Source organism: Apaloderma vittatum, unplaced genomic scaffold (assembly GCF_000703405.1).
Source record: "Apaloderma vittatum isolate BGI_N311 unplaced genomic scaffold, ASM70340v1 scaffold5511, whole genome shotgun sequence".
Lineage (NCBI taxonomy): Eukaryota > Metazoa > Chordata > Aves > Trogoniformes > Trogonidae > Apaloderma > Apaloderma vittatum.
Genome location: NW_009700691.1, coordinates 80843 through 105560, shown reverse-complemented (window position 1 = coordinate 105560; position 24718 = coordinate 80843). Strand labels below are relative to the sequence as shown.

Genomic DNA, 24718 nt, shown 5'->3' with positions numbered 1-24718 from the left:
ATAGACTTTCCTACGCTAAATATTAATCATAAAAAATAGACCTTCTAGTAGATGACATCGTGTTTCCTCAAATTGCTGCAGAGCATTAAGACTCTCTGCTCGAGTTCTCTGGTTCCTGAACTATTGCCTTGCTATGCATAACATTAGGAGAATTAAACAATTCAGAGCTGTACTGTTATGACCAAAGGGACACAACAGAAACAGGTTTTAGTTTCTGTGTGAATTCTCTGAGTACAATCTGAACCCTTCCAATAGTATGTTCAAAACATTTACATCTTGACAATGCATTATAAAGAAAATTAGAGAAGCAGAAACAAGTGAAACCCAAACCCAGCTGAGGATCTGATCTCCCTGGTCACTTAGGTGAAAATGAGAATGAAAAGCTGTATTATTTCAATTCAACTCCAGTCCAAGTATTCTCAAGATCTACTCCTCTGTCACATACGGCCTGTATATTTTAAACTACCAGGTTAAAATGAAGAACTGGTTGGCCCCTTGTTTTTCCATTATGTTGACTGAGTGGTCACATTTGGCACTTGCCATTTGTGGCTCACAGATATTTGAAATAGTTCAGTGAAGAAGTTTTCAACTGAAGAAACTGAAAGAGAATAATGAAATGAAAGCAACTCCCAGCTGCTGACTTCATGCAAGTCCTGGAAGAAGGGCTACTTCTTTTGGGTTTAGTTCAGTTTGGTCCTGGCCCAAAGCTTGAGCAATGCGTGTATCTTCTGTCCAGGCTGATTTTGCATCAGTGCTGCCTCACACAACTCCTTTCCTGGACAAGCCCTTATTAATTTCATGCACAGAGACAGTGAACAGCTGTATTGTTCCAAGAGGCACCATATCCCACTCTTTTTGTTGCCCCCTTCCCTATGTTTGCGGGCTGTGCAGATGAGTCACTGGCACCTTGAGACAATGTCAGGGGCTGTAATTTCCCCCTGTGCAGCCCACTCATGCTTTTAGCACAGTTCTCATGCCCACACTGTGGAATGGGCAAGCTGCAGAGCCAACAGCTGAGCTGAGAGAAAGCTTTGACTGTGAGGATTAGAAAAAAAAAATTGCAACACCATGTTTGTGGTATTTTGTACTCCATTGTTCCCAGGGATAATGCCTTCGCTTTTACTTGCAAGATCTTGGTGTTCCCCACTACAATCAAGGAGAGGAAATCTGACTGTAAAACTTTTTGTTCTGTATTATCATTTCATGTTGGTTTGGTGTGCTAATCAAAGTATCAGTAATGGCTGCAAAGATAACTCATTCAATCCTCAAATGAAGAGAAATCTGAGCTTTCTAACACTGGCACATTTTCCAGTGGATAAGCTTTTTCGCAAAGTAATTATTTCATTTTCCAGAAAGATTACTGATTACATCACACTGGGAAAAACTAAGAGGGGGCTCTTTATCTTCCCCATGTTTCTGCAATTCTTGTACAAACTTATACTTGTTACCATGAAAAATGACAAATTTGCCATCTGATCAAAATGTTAACAAGGTAAGTGTCAGTGAGATGGATCACTGACTGTCACTGCAAGCCAGAACATGAGGATACATTGATATTTCTCAATATATTCACTGCTTCCCCAATGTTCGCTAACAACATTTCTACTGCGAGTGTAATAAATCACGCAGAAATAACAAGCTGCATAGGATCTCCAGGATATGATAGATTTGTTGTAATAGCAGTATCTGCAAGGTAGAAAACAATTGGTAATGATCTATAGAAAGACCTAATCAACTGTCATTTGCTATAATGTGGCAGATGAAGCAAAGATATGAAATCCATAACACTTCTTTAGCCACTGCCCTCCCCCAGACATACAGACATGTCAAGCAGGGAATAGCAAAAAGAATGAATGGGCTTTAGGGTCGCAGAAGTAGAAAAGAAAGTTAATAGCATGCCCTGGATGCAATCATTAAATTATATGCTGCTGCACAAGACAAGGGATAATCACAGAAGCTGCACAGTCCTGTAACAATGATAAAGGCTTCTACCAAGCCTGCTCCTCCCTCTTTGCTTTATTTCTTTTTCATCGACTTATGCAGAAGTAAAACCAAATTCAAATAGGGCTATATAACCAAAGAAAAAGCCCATCCTAAGTTCACAGAGGGTCTCAGAGGACTGAAGGCGAGATATGTCAAGGCATTCTAGGTACTTTGTGCATCTCCAGAGATCAAAACCAAATGGCTCTCTTGCACTGGGCTGTGCCAGGTCCCCAACTGCCCGCTGAGTCCCTAGTGTTCCTCTGCCTGCTCCCACGTGGGAATGAAACACCCGTCTTCCAGCACAGACATGCAAGATATGCAGTTTCAGTTTACCAATGCACAAAAGTTTATTAAAACTACTTTCCAAGGAGCTCAAGTGCTGCCTAAGGGTTAAAGCCTTAAGTCTTGCGTTTTCATTCACTGCAATACCCTCCTCCCATCACATTCTCCATTGCCGCCTGCTTGCAATAACTTTCATGTCAAGAAGTAACACTCACCTATTAACCCATAAGCTTCCCAGGTTACACAGACTGTTCTGCACAGATTTTTCTTGCTAGCCACATCAGGGAAGCCTCTCCAGAGAACAAGGCAGTGTAGTGTGTGCAAGGGGAATCTTGGGTTTAAAACTTCATAAGAAAAATTCAACTCATTTTTATAAGGTGAAAATGAATCCTTTTCGTTTCCTGAGAAGGACGGTGGAAAAATAATAGCTGCTTTGTGCTACTTTGCTTGCAAATCACATTTTGCTAAGTGAACGCATTTTTGGGAACAGAGGAATTGCCATGCTGCCTCAGCACAGCGGTGCCTCGCTCCAGCATCCTGCCTGGCAGCTGCTACAGGGGAACGTGCAGGAAACCTCCTAGTGGGCAATTATGGGAAAACCTGTTCAGATCCAAAATCTTCTCCCAGCCACTCTATCAGTCAATAAAAATTGGCACTTCTTAAAACATGGAGGTTTGTCTCTTCTCAGAAACTTGTCACAAGTCCTTCCCAATGTTTGTAACTTACTATTTTCCCCATCAGAGAGTTTGCTAAAAGCCGTATTTTTCAAAAGTCCTCATCTTCCAGCTCAGTGCTAAACAAAGCTGGACAGATTTTGGAAAGGGCTCGGCTCCTTGGTGAAAGGGAACTGCTGAGCTCTTTTGCAAATCTGTCCTTAAAGAGTCACAACAGGAGCTGCTCAGTGTTGAGTAGTTTTGAAAATCTGTCCTCACTGCGAGGTGCTAAGCCTTTGGAAAGCTAGTCCTCCACACTTTTGATAATCTGGCCCCAAGTTAAGTAACAGGGGCCAAATTATGTGATTTAGAGGCAGAAATTCCCTACTGACAGCAGTGGAGATTTCAACTCAGTGATGAATGGCTCAGTAGGATTCTAGAATAATAGAACCATGAAAAGTGGATAATGAAACAAATACACATCAAAGGGTAGGACTTTCCTTTTCAATCATGTCCCCTTGCGCTTTACATAAAAGAACTGAAATATCCTGGCATGAAAGGAAAAGGAATGGTTAACTATACAGCGCTGCATTTCCTTCTCAGATGCAAACACAGAGCATTTTTTAGGAACAGTGTATTTATATAACATATACTTGGCAGTTTACACAATATATAAGTCTTGGTATTTGGACATGTCTCTTCTTCACATGCATGAAATAGAGCAGAGTCTTGTATTCCTCCAGTTCTTTTCTACACTGGGAGCAAAGTTTTCTCAGTCGAGCTTATCTCTTCTGCTTATGAACAAATGACCTCCCTCTTTCTCCTTTAGATATTTTCAACATTCAGCCACTTCCACAGTTCTGACTAAAAGTGAGGCTTTAATACATTATTTTATGATTGATTGTGACATTTTTGACTGAGAATTTCAGGTGAACTTACTGATACTCAGATGATCTTAGCCAACACAGAGTTTGAACTTCGGGCAATTTCCCCACATCCCCATCACAGTTTTTACCCTACTTACTACCATGATTAAGACTTCTGCCCTTCACTTCTGCTGTGGTATCCAGCTAATGGGTTGCATGTGCATTTAGAGGGTAGGCTTGAGCATGGAGCTCAGGAGGGTATGTATGTTGCAGGCTGGATGGGAGTACATCATGTTTCCTTCAAGGCTTCAGGTCTCTTGCAAAGTCCTCAACAGAAGACAGGTTCCTGTAACACAGCCTGACACATGGGCACACAGGGTTTTTTGGGACCATAGGAACAGCCTGTTCACAGAAGTTGAAGACATTATATTAGGAGGACAGTGGAAAGACAGCTGGGTTGCATGCTAGGGAGAAAAGCTGGACACTGGACTAGTTATCGGAATGATGCTATTTAGCAAGTGCTAATGGCGGCTTTCTGTTGCCGGAGTTATTTGTCTCGGTGGAACCACAGGGAAAGGGCAGAAGAGCCTGAGATATGGAAGATACTGCATAGTCCTTCTCACAAAGGAGAGGAACAAGGCAGAGGATTAACATTTTCATTTCACCAGAGGAAAACTGGTTATCAAGATGTAATTTGCTAACAAATGCTGTTCTGCGTAATTAAAAGAAAACAACAAACAAAAATGACTGCAGACCAGCAAGAAACTCTCCACAGAGAGTGGGAATTCAGAGAACACCCACCATGCGGTCCACCTTCCCCATTTTCCCTCTAGAAAGAGACCCATTTTATACATGGTGATTAAGGCACTAAAGAAAAAAAGTATTAACATGATTCACATGTAGAAAACAAGGTTATTAGGAGTAGGGATCATTTCAGCACATTGTTCTCCCTAATAAGCATAGCAACGAGTAATTGAGTTTCAGGCAATCTCCAAGGTGGCGCTTTGTAGAGAAAACGGAACTTGGCATGTTGTCTTCTTTTCTTTTAATTACATTGCCCTAATGAGCAACTTCCTTTACTCTCAGCAAATTTATTTCTTGAGAAGAAGCAGCAGTAATAAATGAATAAAAAGGATCACCAGGTAGTACCAGCAGAGATACTTCAGCAGCTCAAAATGACAAGAGGTTGCTAAAAATGGTGGAAAACCACCTTATGGTTCTAAGCTTCACTATGTTTACCACACTTAAAAGAGGAGTAAAAGATGTTAATCAATGGAGCACATTATCTAATCTGGGAAGTGTCCTTGTTGTACTGTTATTTGCCTTCTGCACATGTTCATGACAGCAACCCAGAAACGTGAAATGCTGATACTTTGGCAGGTGATCCTGCTTTGACAGAGGGCCTGGACTAGATGATCTTCTGAGGTCCCTTCCAACCCCTAATATTCTGTGATTTTGTGATACATCAAGCCAAAGCTCCTCTGCTCACATGCAGCAGAGGGCAATTCTGCCTCATGACCTTGTGTAAGATGAGCGGAGAAAATCACATGCCAATAACATTGTACTGAGTGTCAATACCACTCACCACAACCTAATACAGAAGGATAAAGGACTGGCTTTTCAGAAGTCTTTAAGGCATTTAGACTCTTGTTCAAAGTCGATATCAGTTAAGATTCCAGCTGTTTTGCTCATCTTTTTAAAGAAAACTCCACCTGAGTATCCGTTTACGGCAAAGGACTCCGTGGATGTGTCTTTCTGGAGCAAGAAAAGCTGGGATACTCCATACACAGGGCCATTCTTACAATTTTTTCCCTAAGCATTTGCTGGAGACACCATACCAGTGAAGGCAGACCCTCAGCCATAGTAAAACCATTCGTATCTATAGGTGGGTGAACCTGTTGCCTCTTGTTAAAATACCTAAGGTGTCCACTTTTAGCGAGTAGGTCAAAGTCACAGGCCTTAGTTGAATTAAGGCAATGCACTCCCAGATGACAGTCTGATTTGGTAAATGCCAGCAGTATTATTCTTCAGGAAAAAAAAAATAAAGCTGAAGCAAAGTTCTTCAGAGTCATCCAAGTTTTCAATGTTGTTTAAAGACAGGGAACATATCCCAGCATATCTATTGCCTGCTTTAGGGCAACAGTTTCCTACAAGGAAGCATGAGCTTCATGTGTTGGATTACTCCACGTAGCTGTAGACGAGTGATCAATCCACCTCCTTCCTTGTGCTTGTTCAGAGATGCATGGATGCATCTGCACTCAGCAGCTTTACCCTGACTCACTCCAGAACTTCACAATGTCCCTTCACCCCTCTGCATTGCACCTGCAAGTACTATCATTTAATGCACTCACAGATCTGGTAGGAAACGTAATTAACATATGTTAAAAAAAATACTCTGAGGTCTCCAAAAACAGGCACTTCAGATGTAAAAGTGTGAAATAAAATTATCTTCAAACAGAAAATTTGAAAGTGCCAGTTGAAGCAGACACCTAAGACCTTACGTGTTTATGCAGTTTTATGTAGTGTTATTTCTTCAGTAAGACTGCCACAGAAATAGCAGGGGTATGGGAATAAAGTATGTTAGCACTTAAAGTCTACTCATAAATGCATTAAGTGCAACTATTTTACTGAGAAAAAAATCAGGAGAGCAGAGTCCCTTCTCCTGGGGAGCTAATCTCAATTACTGCTCACAATCATGCTTTAGCTGAAGAAAACCCTGCATAGCTCCCATGCTGTACGTGATCTGGCAGTTGTGTGCATTTGCTACTTCAAAGACACTAACGTAATGAACAAGAATAGACTTTTTCTTACAAAAAGGAAAAGTGATCATTCAAGGAAAAAAATTATCAAAAAATAGGCCTTCCATTAAAAACTCTATTTATTGCGATACCTTCCTACTTCCTCAGAGATTACAATCCCTAGAAGCAAGTTTCCAGTACATTGAAGTAATTTACACAGACAAAAGGGAGATACGACTGTTTAGTTAGATTTGCTTATATGTTTAATACAAATTCATGCTCAGTTTTCGCAGTTAAGCACAGGAAGTGGTTCTTTGCCAGCCCCTTACACAACGCTGCAACTGTTTGGGCAACGTGAGACAAAGGCTGCCTTTTTCCCTGCTTTTCCTGGCTATTGCAATACCTGCGCTTGGATAGCTATAATTAGGTTGCAACGCAGTCAAGCAGGATTTTGAAGCTTGCTTTTTCTTGAAGCAGTAAACGCTGCTTCTCAGTGTGGGGACCAATAAACACTTTCTCCATTCTGCATAGTGCAAAAGCTGAAATTTGGGAAAAATGCTGCACTGCCCTACTTGAAACCCTTTCAGTGGCTCCCAGCAACATGGGGAGGTGTTTTCAGCCAAAACAAGTTGTTAGTTGTCAGAAAGATAAAAGTTTCCTGTACATGGAAAACAGCAACACAAGCTGTTTTTGAAAACAGATCATACGTTTCTGGTAATTAATTAAATTTAGGAGACGTTTCATTTTTGCCCCCCCCAAGGAAACACCATTAGCTCCTCTCTTCTGAGCATTCTTTGTGTTTTAAAACACATGCTTAATTCCACAGAGAATTAAAGACTTTGCAGTGGTACGAGCATCGTAAGGCTCCCAGCACCCAGACCCCATCACCTCGCATGGGAGCTAAAGCTCCCTGTGGTCCCCTCGGGTACCCTGTGGCTGTGGTCTGCTGGTGGCACTGCTGAAGCCCACCTGCCCCTGCCAGGACCATGCCCTAAGTGCAACCTAATAAATTCGAGAACAGTAGGAGAGAGAGGAGCAGATTCTCACATCATCAGGAGGGAAATAGACTTTTAAAAAGCCAGTTGTGTCTGTGCACAACAATGAAGCTTTATGTCTATATAAACTGACAAGTCAAATTGTCCTCCTGGGCCCAATTCTCCACATCAGCACCATTTGACGGTGATAGCTCGCCTCCTGCCTCTGCAGCCTAATGGCTCTGGCTGCCAGGAAGGGCAGGCAGGATGATTAAAACAAGCATTAACAGAATGGTTTGGTGATTAGCTTCTCCCTCTCTTCTTCTTTTTTTTTTTTTCTCTTTGCTTTCTCTTTTTTTCACATATAGTTTTGGTCTGCCCAAGATTGCTGAAGCCTTTTCTTCATTAGCAGTGTACTTAACAAGTGTAAATTTAAAGTATTCATTTTCTTAAGGCCAAGGATTAAAGCAATTAAGGAAAACTGCTGCAACTTAGCACTCAAGTAAATTCTTAACAGGGAAAAGAAACAACGGTGCTTAACATATTTAAACAAAACCAAATTGTGTATAATTATCCTGACACTCTGTCAAACTGCATTTTCACTCTGCTGCAATGATTTGTTAAAATATCCTTTCTGAAACTAAAATAAACATTTTCTTTCCCAGTACGGGAACAGGTCTGCCATCTCTTGGACTACCTTCATGGCAAAAACATTGAAACAAGAGCTAAGGTCCACTCTTATTCTGTACTCATTTTACCATCAGCCTTTTTCCTGGTATCTCACAGGACCAATCCCTCGCCAGGTCTGCCCATGGGCGACCTAAGCCCTTGCCATCCCAGCGACCGGCCTGGGTAGCTGCATCGTCAAGACCCGAAAGAGAAAAAAATAATTTTGAGCAAACGCCTCTAGAAAGAGAAGCCATATTCCTGCAGTATTTAGCCTAAAGTAATTTTGTACCTTTTGCTTTTATGCACACTAAGTCCTTCTTAACATATGGCAATGATGGTATGGAATTGGGCCTGATCTATCTTCAGCAATGAATTTCTTAGGTATTATTTTAAATGCGTGAAACTAAGACTTGTCTACAATAAACTCCAGCATTTTTGCCAGACCACAAGCTGTAATGTAAAGTGTTGTCTTTTACAGAAAGAAGTGAGGTGTTGTGAAACCACAGCAACCTGGTAACAGAGTGGTGTTAACTCTGGAGCCTCAAGGAAGGCAATTTATTTTTCAATGTTGTTAACCATTTCACTGATGATTGTTGTAGCAGCAAAACGCACAATACAACCGGATCTTACTCACAGATTGTAGATGCTCAAATATAATTAATTTCTATGGAAAATAGAAGGTTCCACAAGTTCACACAAATAGGAAGTTTGTTAATAAAACCCCAACATATGACATGTTACATTAGAAAATGTAAAAATGCAAGATTATTCAATTTAGAGGGGCCAGAATAAATACTCTACGTGCTTCTGAGCCTTCCACTCTGTCCATACGTGCATGTATGTATGTGTACCTCCACAAAGTGTATGCCCATAAATATATATGCAAATGTTTAAATACCTGTTTATTGAAAAAAAGAGAAGTGTTATTCTTCAGACTTTGTAATTTTCACTTTTATTTTAATAAACAAATTCATATTTTAAAGTACCTAAATAAGAGGTTTGGTGATTCTTATTTCAACTTAAACTGTCGGTATTTCATGTTGGTTTCTGAAAACTACAAACATTCAGTTCTCTATTTTCCATTTTAGGATTATTGGTAGTTTTTTCTCTTTCAGTTCAGCTTCCTTCTACTTTCATTTCCCCAGAAGGAAGGAAAAAAGGAGGAAAAACAGTGGGCAAATACATAAAAAGAAGAAAGCATTTTTTTGTTTTTTCGTCCACCATAAAACGAACAAAACCGGAATACAAACATATGTCTGGAAAGCTTATTTCTCATATCGATACATTTTTTCACTCTTTTGACTGAAAAAATAAATTAACTTGACCTTGTAAATACTGGCAAACTCATCCCATCACTTTTATTTACTTCCCAACCAGGAGAAACACTTGGCTCCATTAATATACCTCCACCTTCATTTACAAAAGTCATATTTAGAAAGTGACAAATAGCATCACGTCTGAATCACTGAAGCTGCTGATTCAGTGCTGGATGAGCCAACCAAACTGCCAGAAACAACCAGTTCAGATGGTGTCTCCTATGAGATTATCACTTCTCAGGTACCTGGTACTGTACAAAGCTGATCCCTCAAAATACTGTGATCCACGTTTGTAAGACAGCAGATAAAGGAACTGCCCCAAATTACAGGTACAAAGAGCTCTTTCCTTGTGGGATCACAAGCTGAAACCAAAGCATCTTTATAGAACTGCAAGTGAGTCAGAGGGCTGGATCACTGTGAGCTACTGGTCGTATCAGAACCAGCACTAAACCTTGACAATGGACTCTCCAAATTGTTGCTACTGGCAGAATAAATTGCCAAAGTCATCTGTTGTGCAGGATTTCAGTGTGATTTGGTTTGTGGGTCACCAAATAGCTACTGCCGTACCCTGAACCTTAAACAGAACTTCATTTTAACCTTATGGCAACATTCCAGTTCAGAGAAGAAAAATCTCTTTTTGAAAAATGCCAACCGCCTGATAGGTTTGCTTACTTTCCACCCCATCAATTCCAAAAAGGTGGGTATCTGGGGTACTAATGGGGCATGCTCTCCCCACCAGCATAAATTCAGCTTAACACTGTGCATCACAGGATAAGCAGAGGCCTGGAGAGTTTTACCTCGGGGACTGGAAATGCACAAGAAGCACCTGAGCAGCTAAGCAAGTCCAAACACTTGACAGAGTAAACATGCCTGAGAGACCACGTTCGCTTTAATCCCCTTATCAGCAACTTGTCTTTGGTTGGAGGCTCTTTGTCACTAAGTCGCTGCCACTGAACTACCACCAAGGACACAAAAGAGCAAATACTCCATGAGCTAGACACAGTAAACATCTTACAGAAGGGGCCAAGAGAGCCTTTGTAAAGATCAAAATAACTTGTCTCTGCTCTTTTACAAACTAAACATAAGTAATTTCTGGAAGACTTTTTGCTTAGGAGGAAAACGATGGTAGAAACATTGAGGCAGGAAAAGGTAAGAAGCAGCAAGAGCAGTGATGGAATGCAGAGAGACAGCTGGGCTAGAGGGCAATGAGACTACACAACGATATGCAAAATGCCAAATGTACATTACTTTCCAGAGAAAGCCTAGGTGTAAAGGGCATGTGTGGGATCGTGAGGGATGGCTGCCTTAATGGGAACCCTTCTAACCACTTTGATTTGTTCCTATAGTTGAGCCGATTCCTCTTCTCTAGATCTAGATGGAAGATATCAGTGAATGAAATGGCTCTTAATCAGACCTGATTATGATATCCTGCTATCTTAAAATAAGTGCAGACACGTATACAGCATTCAGGAAGGTCTCAGAGGTCTCAGCTATCAAATTAAGAAATGCTCACAGGGTTAGAAAGGGCAGAAAATACCACAAACAGTGGGGTTTCCATCTCGGGAGATATGCGTAACAGTAGGATGTGTCCCAGTAGTCCTGCTGTGCCCTATTGACAAATTTGTAGGTTTGCCTTATGTAGGTCGGGCACATGCAAGAAGCTTGCAGGGCATGCCAGCAGTCTCCAGGGGGTTTCAAATCACAATCAGACAAAATATCATGTTCCAGAAAACAAGTCATCCTGTTTAACTCAAAAGGGAAATTTGTTTGATGGGGGGGGGAAGAAAAAGTTTCAAGTCAACTCAGAATGACTTTTTGCCCGTTCATCTACCAAATCCAAACAATAATTATTCGCACAGTTCTAGCTTCTAGTGCAATACTCTCAGTTAGAAATATTCACGCACAGTTAATCTGACTTGCCCTGCTGGAGTCGCTATAATATCACAAGACTCGCAAAGCAACTGGGAAAGGCATGCTCCTTCTCTGGCAGAACCTCCTCTCATGCTCTCAGTCAGAAAGCAACACTGGCAAGACGAGGATATAATCCACAGCCTAGTGGGAAGAACTTATTTGCTGCTACATCAGAAGAAGACAGGGAAATAAACTTGTACCTGGGAAAAACAGAGGTTTTCTTAAAAAAATATATACTAATTCAGATTCCGTGTTACTTTTCTTCCTTTCCATGGGTTTACCCATGCAGGGTGCAAAGAAAGCAGAGTCTGGCCCTAAGGGAGTTCAGATGCAGCAGACTGATCTACCAGAAGGCTACGATATGTTTCCAGAAGGTGCAATATAATTCTGAGGCCAAGGAACAGCCTATTAGCTCTGCATGCCATTAATTTTCATGAATACTTCAATCCAATGCTCACAGAAGCTGTTGGGCATCTTTCCATTTTCTCTAGCAGGACCTGGATTAGGGCTTATTTATCTTTACCCTATATACCTTATCTTCAAGTTAGGAAGCAGCCCAAACAGTTCAGTGTAGCCGTGCCCCTTCTGAGCCCTCTGCCAGGCTCTGTGCCCAGCAGCATGTGAGACGCTGTCGGCAGGTCGGAGTGAAGGCAGGTCACAGTCAAAGCCACTCATGGAGAATTAAACTTCAGGCTTGTTTGACTAAAGTTCCGAATTCACCATGGTTCCCCTGTTTTGCCAGCCTAAAGAAGCAGCCCAGCAGGTTCTTGAGTCACATGCCAAAATGCCTCCTTCATCCTCCCTGGAATTGGAAATGATTACTAATAGGTATTCTTGCTGAAATGATTTAACATAATGTGCTGAATGAGATCACTAAGTCAAAATATCTTTCTCTAAGTGACTCTCTCACTGCTTGCTCAAATGCCAGAGGGGAAGGAGGACAGCATGAAGTGAATTCTTTTGCTGGCTTTTGCGCTTTACAAAATCTTGAAGTTACAGGAAGGAAGTTTTACCCAGGCTTATTACAAGAGGTCCATGATGCAATCTGGCAGGCAGCTGGGGGATGGAGACACCGGGGTCTGGGTTAACCTCTCGCATTCATGCCTTCCCCTTTTACAGTATTTTCAGTGCTCTCTAGTCTAGGCTGGGAACTGGAGACAGGAAGGAAAGCAAGGCTGGAAAGGGGATGGGCACTCCTTGCCCTGCACGCACAGCCCCCAATACTTTCCGAATACCTTTGCAGCTCCATCGGTTACAGCAGGCTGCAACCACCAAGTAAAACACAATTTGGGGATGAACCTGGTGTGCACCACAAAACACATCGCTGCATGCCAGGGATGCTCGAGGTTTCATTGAGAGGCCAGGCTGCCCTTTCCCATCCGAGTCTGTCAGCCTCAAAATTAACTTATCGAGGTCAGTACTCATAACAGCGGTATCACGGACTTTGGATTCAGTCTTCCTTTCTGAGAAAGCCCCACACTCTGTGGCCCAGTACGGCTATTACCTGCCAGCCTAAAGGATGATGAATGTTATTTATATTGCACTAATGGCTAACCACTCGGTGCAGAAAAGGGACAGGCTGTGCTATGGACTTTTCAAACACGTGCAGAATGCGGACTGCCCACAGATGGCTGAGTGTATGAAACTGCTGAGACATTTCAGGATAATGTTCTTGAATGCCTTGGACATGATGACCTCCAACCACTGTGCAGTACTTGTGCTGACTGCAACAACACAGGGTGCCGCTCTACAGCAAAGACATTCATTCATACCAAATTCTTATCAGTTACTGTGGCATGACCTTGCAATAGCACAAAACTCATCTACTTCAAAGCAGATAGGAAGGCCTTTAAGTTCCTTGATTAATAGACTTAAAAATATTCATCCAACAGAAAACACAGAGGAATAAAGAGGTATTCTAATGACAAGTTTTCCTAATACTTAGCTGCTACAATTGTACTGTCCACGTAAAAAAGTGAATCACTGAATAAGACCTACTCAAGACGTAGATGACAAAAGTAACTCGGCAATAATAAAAAAAAATGAGGGCCTGATCCTATTAAAAAACTCCCTTTAACACCCGTTTAACTCTGATATAGGGGGCCGGTTAGCTCAGTCAGTTGAGCGTAACGCTAACAACGCTAAGGTCACGGGTTCGATTCCCGTTCAGTCCCCATGTGTTGCCTGATCTAGTTGAGAGGTGGCGTCCCTGGCGGCAGGGAGGCTGGATTAAAATGATCTCTAAGGTCCCTTCCAGCTTAGGCCATTCTATGATTCTATATGTGCACACTTGCAGAATTAGGCATCAAATAATCGCAGAAAAATGTTAAGAACTGAAAAATCGCATCTTCAGCATTCCACTACAGTGAGCCTACAGGGTGGATAGCTAACTCTTCCTGGGAAACACTCTCCCAAGAAACAGCCCAGTAAAGATGCAGAGAAAATATATCCAAAACATTCAATCCAGATTTTTTTTTCATTATTAATCATTCTCTCTGTATCTTAGAAAAATCACACAGTAACTTATTTCATATGCAATGAAGTACAGAAATCTAAAATATTGTGACGTATTCCAGCAAGAAATGCCTTAGAGAAGGGTTTGTGGAATAGGTGTCAGACCCTCTTTTATCCTTTCAACAATTAATGTTCCAGTATTGAATTTCTAAATATATATCCATAAACCAGCAGCCATTAGTGCCCATCAGCAACCTTATTAAAAAACAACTGCTAAAAATATATCTTACCCTTAAGTATACTCTTTATACAGTATACTCTTTATAAGTATGCTCTTTAGCCTTGCTTTAGACAAGGCTATGTCAGAGCTTCATAGCCAAATGTCTGAAGATACCAGAGCCTAGTAAACAGGCTAAGCAGGCGTCAACCTGATACACTCTCTTGTGTCTTTTCAATGAGATGAGTGGTCACTCCCAACCAAATCGGAGAAATAAAGCATACAGTAAGGGACTGCAAGTATTTTCTAGCTGTCTCAATTCTAGAATTCTCTTAAGAGGATTGACATCTCAACATCCAGGCATTCCTTTCATTGTCAAACACTCACAGAGCAATGGGATTCATCAGCAATCTGCAGAGCTTGGAAGCTCAAAGGCATTTACAGATAGACGGGGGTTTGCGATAGATGTGTTGAACCAGGGCCGAGATACAGGATCTGCGAAAATTACACCCAATACCTGTAAAGCCTTTAGCTATGATAGTTAAGCCAGGCACCACAATATGCAAAATTTAGTCTGGGTGGCTTTTACAATTTCACAAATTGTTTAAGGGAGGCCGATCAGCCTCTGTGTCACATACTACAAGGAAAAGGCTGTTGGGATGACTGTGGAAGGTGATCTTTGCTGCCTGCGACTCCACCACTCAAGTATATGGAAATGAAGTGTCATTTATAAACAGGTTTTGGATTGTCCTAAGTACAAATTTCATGGATGATGGATTTAAAGCTCTCTCTAGCACCTACATCTCACCTAATGGTATTGTCCCTCACAGATTTTCAGCCTGTTGCTCCATCACGATCTACATATCGTCCTAAATCTTTTAAAAGGTCTTGACATAGGGATATGTCTTGTTGGTACAACACAGAGATCCTCTATATCAAAAGATTTCTGCCTTACTGACAATAGGTTCAAAATGATTTCCAAAGCCAGCTGTATTTTCAATAATTTGTCCATTTTGTAGTTTTCAAAATAGGTTTACCCACTTACGATAGAACCTAGTTTAAGCTCCTCCATCCTCCAACCCAGGCAGTGCTAGAACTTTGCATCGAACTTTTTATAGCATCAAATGTGATGTATGGTTTTGTTTCCTGAATCCTAAAAAAATAAAATATTTGTTCAGTCACAGTCTGTACAAAAGCATATTAGCTCTGTGGTATTCCAGAATAGCTGGCTACACTCTGAGGCTATACATTCTTCTGCTAAAAGATATATTATCACATCTGTGTCTAAAAATTTTTGTTTCCATGTCTGCTAAAAGCAACACCTACAATTGCTATAGTTGAAAACAAGATAAAAATATTTTTCACCCATTTGTCACCCTTTTGCATTAAACAACACTAAATGTATAGTCTAGTTCATTAACAGAGTTTTGCCTGTTCGTATTTACATATAACAAGGGAGAAATAAATGTGTTAAAATAGAGGAAAATGGAATTGCAAATACAACAAAAATGGAAACAGAGTTTGTGGGCTGGTGCGGCATCTAAAACTACTTAACACATTGGGAAAGAAAAAAAAAATCATAGAATCATTTAGCTTAGAAATTACTATTAAGATCACTGAGTCCAACACTAACCTAACACTGACAAGTCCACTGTGGAATCGTTTCCCTAAGTGCCACATCCACACTTTTAAACACCTCCAGGGATGGTGACTCAACTATTGCCCTGGGCAGCCTGTTCCAAAGTTTGACAACCCTTTTGGCATTACCTTACAAGTTGCCTTACTTAAATTTTTTTAATTACCGCAGCATATAAAACAGCTAGCATGCATCTTCATTGGATCTCTTTGCTCAGCAGTCTCATTATAAGGTTTTACCTTTATTAGTGGGATTCTCAGTCTTTACTCTTCATGTGACTGGTCAATAACAAACTTTTTCACCACTTTTTGCATGTTTAAGTCATTAGGAAACTTTAAAATACACTACCATTTTATTATTTCCTTTAGAGTGGGGAGTTGTATTCATGTATATATCACAAAGGATAAAATAAAAAAGCAGAAAACATCATGAATTCTCCTTCAAGCAGATGGTACTGCAGTAGCATCAAACAAGATCATATTAATTACTTTCAGAAAGAAAAGGAGATGTCATATTTGAGATAGAGGATCCTACCAAACCCACGAAGAACCATTCGTAAATCTAACAATAGTGAGATTTTTTTCATTACCTCATTGTGACAGCTGTCAAGCCGAGGAAAACTTTTTGTTAATGCCAGTACAATTGTTCATTTAAACAAAAGCCAGTAATTCAGTCACGCTGGAACAGTTTACGTCCCCAGCTCTGCCATACAATCTGCACACATCATATATTACATCTATATGCATATATACTCTTTAATTGTTATCTTTGGGGCTACATGTTATCTGTCCAGAGCCTGAGCAGAGTCCTGCAAAAAACAAGCAGCTTGTGACTGAGTTGTAATGATCTGCCTGTGGTTTCCCTTGTTGGAAAGGGGAGGTTGTGCACCCCAGGCTAGCAGCCGGGGTAGGACATGCTCCCTGCATGCCAGGCTAACCGTATGGTCGCTGTTTTTCCCTCTGCCCTCAAAACAAGAGAACACAACTATTGCTAGAGATGTCACCTTGCTCTGTGCACGGTGACAGACTGCAGTGCCCAAGATATCAACTGCTTGACTTTGAGCTCACAAGGAATTCCAAGTATAGGTCTCTCTTGTGTGCTATCACAAGGTCTTTGAGAGCAATAACAATGCAGAGATGCCAGTAACTACCTCTTCTCAAGGCAGGGCCTGTATTGTTAAGGTGATTTTCCAACAGCAAAGCCAACTCTGAACAAGAAATGGCATGCAGCCCTTACCTCCTCGTAGACATCATCATTCCGTCTGAAGTCTCCAGCTCTCCTTGGAAGCACATGGACGTGAACGTGCTGAAATCGTGAAACAAAACAATGGTCAGACAAAACAATGGTGATTATCAAGCTCAAGACTTTCTTTTCTGGATTGTCAGCATTATTCTCAACACATACAAGCAACCATGCATGGGCTCCCACAGCATTATTTTCAGAGGAAAATACATTAACCTGTTCTATAACTGTATCTCAACTCTTTGGAGAATATAAAAGATGAAAAACATGAGAGAGCAGCTCTCCTGTATTATATGAGCTTCTGAGTGAAATGCCTGGAAGTTTAGGGGCTCTGTGGAATTATTCATAGTTGTCAGTCAGAGACGTATTTAGCCACAGCTTTGAAATGACAATGTACCTTGGAGCTGCGTGTTGTGACTTCAAAACCGACAAGAGTAAGAAGGTGCCAGTGATGGGACGTGGGCAGCCCTGGCTCGGTGCTGTGCTGCACACGCTGTGGGGGGACAGTAGAGTCACGCAGGAAGAAAGGCTGTCAGAAGAGGACACTCCCCGGGCTGTACAGCCTGCTTTTTGCAGGGTTAAAAAGACTTTAACGTTGTGCTTTTTCCCCCAGAAGGTTGCAACCTGCATATGACGCTGAGGGCTCCCGTGGTGTGAGATCCTGCTGGGACACGGGCTCTGGTGCGCCAAGGTCCCAAATCTGTGAGGCGCGAGAATGATGAGCCCAGTTTTGCAGAGCCTGAGGCATAAGCGTCACTCTCCGGAGGGCAGGGCCATCGCTCCAGGGCAGAAGAGGAGCTAAGGAGCATAAGCTGCAGAGGCAGCTTTCGGCTACCCAGTATGGGTGGGAGATGAGGGGCAATATATTTTTATCACAAGCGCTGATGAGATATGGGGAAAAGGAACAAAAATATGGACAAGGAAGCAAATATACGACTTGTCACCTTGCCAGCTTGATATGGTATTATTACCATTACTATTTTTTTTCTGTTAGGAGGTTATGGCAGTCTCTTCATACCACGTAAGACCAGTAATTGAAGATTCTCAAGACTCTAACTCTACTAGGGAATAAAAAAACCCCTTATCTATCTGCTTCTATGCAGTAAGTTCAGCTATAACATTGCAAAACATTCTTTCAACTTTTTCCCTTTCTTTTTCGCTCTCTTCAGAGACAAAAAAGAAACAACAAAAACTCCAAAATAACTGAGAATAATTTTTGAGGAAAAAAAGCCCAAAATGTCTCATTGAGGAGAGGCAGGAAACGATTTGAGCGAGAGATCACATTTCTGTATCTCCAGATCTTTTCAGATGGTGCCTCAAATCCTAAAAAAAACTGCATCAGAAACAGCACCAAACGCTTTACACAGAATTTAGACAGCTTGCACCTGACTCAATTTGATGAGGTGGAAATCAGCTGAAATTCATGCACCTCAGTGATATACTCTCCAAACATGGCTCAGGTCTATAATGAAATCCAAAAATCAAAAAAGATTTTCTTAGGCTATTTGTAAGAAAATTCAAACACACCTATATTGTGTTAACTTCAATCCAGAAAAACATTTGCTCAGTGAATAAAATGAAATCACATGGATGTTTCAGTTAATGAAATATTCTGAAAAATACTTTTCTTTTTTTTTTTTTTGTCAGCTTGTCCTGGAGAAGCTGAATATGTGATTGCTTATTCTTATTATCCACAGCTTTCAGTGTATTCACCCTAGAGATGAGGATGATTCTTGAGGGTTAAAAACTGTGGTTTTGAGTAATACATCAGTGATAGTGTTCTGATAGTGTATTATACTAATATATCATGAGAGCGATAGTGCTCCTGTGATGTATTAGTGTAATGTATCATCTGAACATCACCGCTCTCGTGATGTATTGCTCAAAATCACAAGGCAAGTTTAAAGATGGTCATCAGTAGCCCTAGGCCTGAAACTTTGCTTTTGGGCAAAGACAGACTTTCAAGAAAAATAAAAGCCAAGATTAAAGTTCGCAGCGGTATTGTAAAATTTCACTAGTGTGTCACACCTATAGTTCTCATTAGATTTTATATTTACTCATAAAAATAGAGAAAAATCTGCCCATCAGTTTCTTTCTTTTTTGCTACAAGGAGTGATAGTTCTGCTACAAACATCAATTTTGAGGAATTTCTCTGGATGATATATATACAGCCTAATATCAGCTATCAACAACCATATCCCCCAGAAGGTTAGCCACCCTTAAGAGTAATTTTTATCTCTGTGGCAGAATGTTCCAGGATGCACACAGAAGAAGATCTGTATACCCACAACAGACAATTTAGAATATCAGAAAGCACGCAGGGATGTAGTCCAAAGCTCAGTGCAGAGATGCTGCACTGCAGATGCACAGACCAGCACAGCAGGTAATGAATGAGCCTAATGTGATCTTCTACCCAAAATGGGCTCTTGCAATCAGCACAAAAAAAAGAAGAAAAAGTGTTTATGACAGCATATGGGCCACCTGGCATCAGTGGGGACATCCTCAAGGGTTACTCACCTTTAATACATGCATTATGTTCTCACACAATGCCAGGCTGTGTAGTAAAATCTGCCAGCTGTATCAGAAAACAAATTAGTATTTCCAAGGTTTGAGGTAACTACAATCAATTTAAGAAAGTAATGTTTTCCAGACATTCATTTTTTTCTTTCTTCAAAATTTTGTCCATGGAACATAAATAAAAATCTGGATTCACCCTACTGTTTGTGTAATAGAAACGAACAGGAGGTGCAATTGGGTCTCAAGTAATTTCCTTCTCTTCAGCTTTACCAAAAGAAAAAGACGGGGAAATACAAGCAGAATAGAGCACTGGCTACCACACAGTGAGAACCACAACAAGGGGATTTCACACCTTCTATCATCTGCCTTTACAGATTCGGGCCTTCTCAACTCAGAGATGCTGATATCTGGATTCATTAGGAGTTCTTTAATTGATCGTATTTGCTCCTTAGTATTATTTTTTATTGTTAAAGCCTCAATCCACAAAGGCACTTAAGCACCAGCTCAATTTCCAACCTGTGAATTGGTTCAGTGGGAGTATTCACATCCCAGATATTATGTACATGTCTTGGTGTTTTGCATCTGCTGATATAGGGAGGTCTCCGCAACTGGATGCAGCAGAAATAACTCTAAGGTGCCTGCAAATTAAAGTTGCTTCCTTCCATTTTGTTTTCCAGGCATAAAAACCCTGCACATCCAAAAAAGACATTTGCAGTTGACTGAAATGTGTCAGTAGATAGAAACAAAACATTTGGCTGCACTTTTTTTAACCAAACAAACAGATATAGGCAAATCTTCCCTCAAAACACTGCTTGGAGACAAAAAATCCAAACATTGTGTATACAAAATGTCAAAATAAAGCATTTCAACTCTGTCCCCAGTTACTGTGGGTATCCTTATGTCTAGTGGGTGGCAGACAGCCCCATCATATCCCAGCAGGCTGTATTCAATCACTGATGATTGCATTTCACTTTTTTTTTTCCCATAAAATTGTTTTCCCCTCATTTTGCATTATTTTGATTAATAAGCAAGAAAAGCAACATACAACAGCTGAGACATTTACATGAATGAACCAATCAATATCACCCACATCAGGGCAGAATAAATGCAGACACACACTTGCATTGCTTAGAATGTTGCTACCATTCCTTCTTCTTGTCAGACTCTAATGGAAAAAGCTGCGTGCGAGCGCGGAAGACGGGCACAGTGGGTGTGACAACAGGAGGACTCAGCACAACGCCCCCAAGTAGGGGACACTGTGGATCAAGGATGCCTTGGCCCCACTAGTTGCTTCTGATAGTGGGGACAAGATTTCCTGACAGGCAAATCTGGGGCAGCAGCAGCTGGAAGGAGGCTGTAGGAGCTGAATTTTATAGGATCTTCCAAATTATAAAAATATTAGGCTGACAGTTTTCTAGGGCTGGGACCGTAGTTTCCTCCATTTTCACCCTGTAAATGAAATATCGGTTTGAGAAGCTTCTAATGGTGAGAATTATCAAGTGATGCAAAATCACCCTTAAGAGAAGCTTGTTCAAGACCTTTAAAACCAGGATGCCCAGAAAATTAGAAGACATACTACAATGCACAGATCTGTAGTGCAATGGGAAAATTGTAAGCAAGAGCCAGCCTGTGCCACCTCTGACCTTCCACTGCAGCAAAAGGAACCTCTGGTTGAGCTCTGCGGTGTTCCCAGCACGACTGCGGGAGTGTGGGGCTGCCCACGGGTGCTTCAGAACACACTCATCCCACCATTGCTGAAATCTGGCAGCAGCACAGGCATTTGTGGGATTATACATCTAAAGTCAATTTCCAGTGAACCAGGACTACAAAATGCTCACAAAAAAATCTCAGCTGAAGAACCTGGGGCCTGTTTTGTTGGAAAAACACCCATTCATGTCAGGTGAGTTTTGCTTCAGCACTCAAGGCCATGCAGAAATCAATGTTCCTAGTTACAGCTGTTTTAATACACTGAATTATGGTCGAATAACCAAAGTGTCACCACTGCACTAGATGTAAAGCAAAAATACCAGGCAAAAATAGACACTGAAAGAGATTTCCCGGGTAGACCAGAATAGTGAAGAGCAGATGACCCTGCCACATGCCGCTGGGGAGGACATGAACGTTGCCTGCAATAATTCATGAACATTATGTTGTGTTCACTCAGCTGCTGTGCTGGTTAGCAGAGCAACGAAGCTCAGCTTCCAACAGAAAGGGACGTAATAGCCTGTACAAGAGCTCTTCAGAACACACAAAGGGTCTATTAGCAATAAATGTTGCTAATAAAACATAAAAACTGGCAATGGGTCACACAATCCTGAGGACAGGAGGCCTGCCAAAAAGTTGGCAGAAGAAGGGCTGCTCCCCTCACACCTGCACAAGCACTACGTGGCTGAGCTGTGTCTTCATGCGGATCCCTTTCAGCAGCTTAATCCTTTCCCTTGTTGTTTTTCGGTCTTTCTACAGAGAAAAAGCTTTGCAGCAGTAGGCTTCCACAGACCCATGGTGCAGCAAGCTGAGGAAAAGCCATGACGTGGGGCATGGAGGGACGTCAGGGCCAGGCAGAGTAAACCCCATGTCCCTGCCACTGTCGTGCTTAGGCAGGGGGAAGGGCAGGAAGGGCATTAGCGGCTGCAGGCAGCAAGACTTGCTGGCCAGGAGACCCCTACCACACGTTTGCTGGGAAAAAAATGATGGTCATTTGCAGATAAGCCCTTGTTTGCTGCAAAGTCCCCTGTCCATTACTGAGGTACGGGCTCCTTACAGGAGGCTGTGACAATGCTTCTTCTGAACTACCAGATTAACTGTAGAAATTCCAAACTAATAACCATTCTCCAGGTAAGACTGTTAGTGGGTGATAAAGAAAATCAACCATAATACTGAGATAGCCACATGAAAAATAGGGCAATTTTGTCCTCTCTGTAAACTGGGCTTCCATGGAGCCCTTGTTTGCTATTCTTGATTAACTGCTCAATTATCCCTGTTACAAAATTATTCCATGGAAAGCCCTGCCTGTATATCCATAGCTCATTAACAGAAAGCACTCCCTCTGCTGTCCCCGAAAATACATCGCATTACCCAGACACCAGCACACTTGGTACAACCACTCTTTCTAGGCACTGAAAGGCAATTTCTAGGGCCCTTGACTTGCAGGCCCTGGCAAAGGCATCTTAATGGGAAAGCAATCTCTGTTCTGTGAGTATTTATGAGTTCTTGACATTTTTCCTAGTCCTGAATTGAGTTGGGAAGGAGAAACACATTAAAAAGAAAAAGTTCTAGTCGATGTTAGGAAAGAGTTTTGGTCAATTAAAATACTCAGTTTTCACAGCCTTCAAAATTATTGCCAGCATTAATATTATTTTTTTCCTATATTTTTTCTTCTACATTTCCAGGAGTTATAAATCACACAAAATAAGACCGCTTTAAAAGACCTGATTTTTATAAAGTATTAAAACATGACAGGAAACTACTTAAACAACTTTCCTTCCAAGATTCCCCATTTTTAAGAATCAGCAATTTTCCTTTCCAGCTTCACTACAAACCAGCTTCACTACAGCACGAGGCTGTATAGATGCAGACCCAGCGCCTCCTCCCCAGATGGCAGCTCTGGCGTTCGGGTGGCGAGGGTTGCTCCAAGGCCAGGAGGGCTGCACAGACTAACACCCTCTTGTAACACCTTTGCTTCGGCTCTGGTTTATTAAAACACAAACCCGAAACTTGGTTTTCTACCGTCGTGACAAACACAGATGGAAGGGAGTGGCACAGGCTGGCCGCTTCGAGAGCAGCTTGTGTAGGGAGACAGAGGGATGCTGTGGAAGGGAAGGGCAGGGAAACCCGCATCTGTCTCGGAAAGCTCAGCGCAACTGCTGAGACACAGGGGAGAACGGGCTAGAAGAACCAAAGGAAGAGTGAACAGGAAGGGTAGGAGCTACCGAAAGAATGGAGGTGGCGGTGGAGGTTTTGTGAATCAAAACTATTATGCAGAAAGAGGATGCAAAGAGAGAAAACCAGAAGAAACTGGAACACAGCAGAGGAGGTCACGCACAGGCTGGCCATACGCTGCCCTGCTGGAGCGTGAGACCCCTTTCAAGAGGTGCTTGTGTACGTTTGCCTGGCACTGCACTGCACACACCTCGTTAGGAGGGAAAAAGAAAGCTTTTCAATGATCCCTACTGACATTTATGCCGTGGATTTGCCTCTGTATCAAGGTACTTGCTCAGGACAGAGAATACATACTTCAGAAAGCAACAAAATGGAGAGAACTTACAAATATATCAGAAACCCTTTCAAGAGGTGCTTGTGTACGTTTGCCTGGCACTGCACTGCACACACCTCGTTAGGAGGGAAAAAGAAAGCTTTTCAATGATCCCTACTGACATTTATGCCGTGGATTTGCCTCTGTATCAAGGTACTTGCTCAGGACAGAGAATACATACTTCAGAAAGCAACAAAATGGAGAGAACTTACAAATATATCAGAAACGAAACCAAGACATTTATGCCGTGGATTTGCCTCTGTATCAACGTACTTGCTCAGGACAGAGAACATATACTTCAGAAAGCAACAAAATGGAGTGAATTTACAAATATATCAGAAATGAAACCAAGTGGGGGACCTGCAGCAGAGTACATCTTCAAACGTGTAGATTGAGAAATGTGCAGATTCAGCATCCTCAATAAATAATGCATCTGTCAACTGCTATGGAGTTTTAAAGAAATGAGTTGTTGATGAGCTAAAAAAGGGATGCAGAGGTAATGAAAACATGTGCAGAAAGACTTTTAAACCCACTTGAGATCTGCAGTCATAACTTCCACAGCTGAAGGCAACTTTAGCATTTGCAAGAGAATTGCCAAGCCCTCCCCCTCAGCCTCAAACCCAAGAAAACTGGCACAATAATTGAAGGTAATTAACCTGTGGTGACTGGAAGTGGTGATCCAAATGTAATTCGGATATCTCCTATGAGGTCCTCTGAAATGCAGCAAATGAATAAACTAAATGGCAATAAGGGTGGGACGGTGCTTCTGAACTGCTATTTCCTGACCTCTAACCTGATCTACAACTCTAGGAATGAGGGTCCACAAATGATGGCAGGAAGGTCAGGGCAAGGACCAGCACCAACTGCTCTCACCTATCATTATTCAGTGCCTATTCCCTTGCCAGGACCCAAAGCGGATGGGACCAATGGCTCTGCAGAAGTATCAACCATTATTCTCTGCGAATCAGCAAGAACAACATCTTATTATTCAGTGCCTATTCCCTTGCC

General features: G+C 41.6%; 1 protein-coding gene across 1 annotated transcript in view; it reads right to left on the bottom strand.

The window, feature by feature from the left end:
- FHIT (fragile histidine triad) overlaps window positions 1–24718 on the bottom strand; it is a gene marked incomplete at its 5' end in the record, with an annotated part of 143211 nt that overhangs the window by 70064 nt on the left and 48429 nt on the right. Inside the window, one exon of the mRNA XM_009878825.1 lies at window positions 16936–17004. Within this exon, the coding sequence (XP_009877127.1) occupies window positions 16936–17004 (69 nt within the window). The remainder of the gene's footprint in view (window positions 1–16935; window positions 17005–24718) is intronic.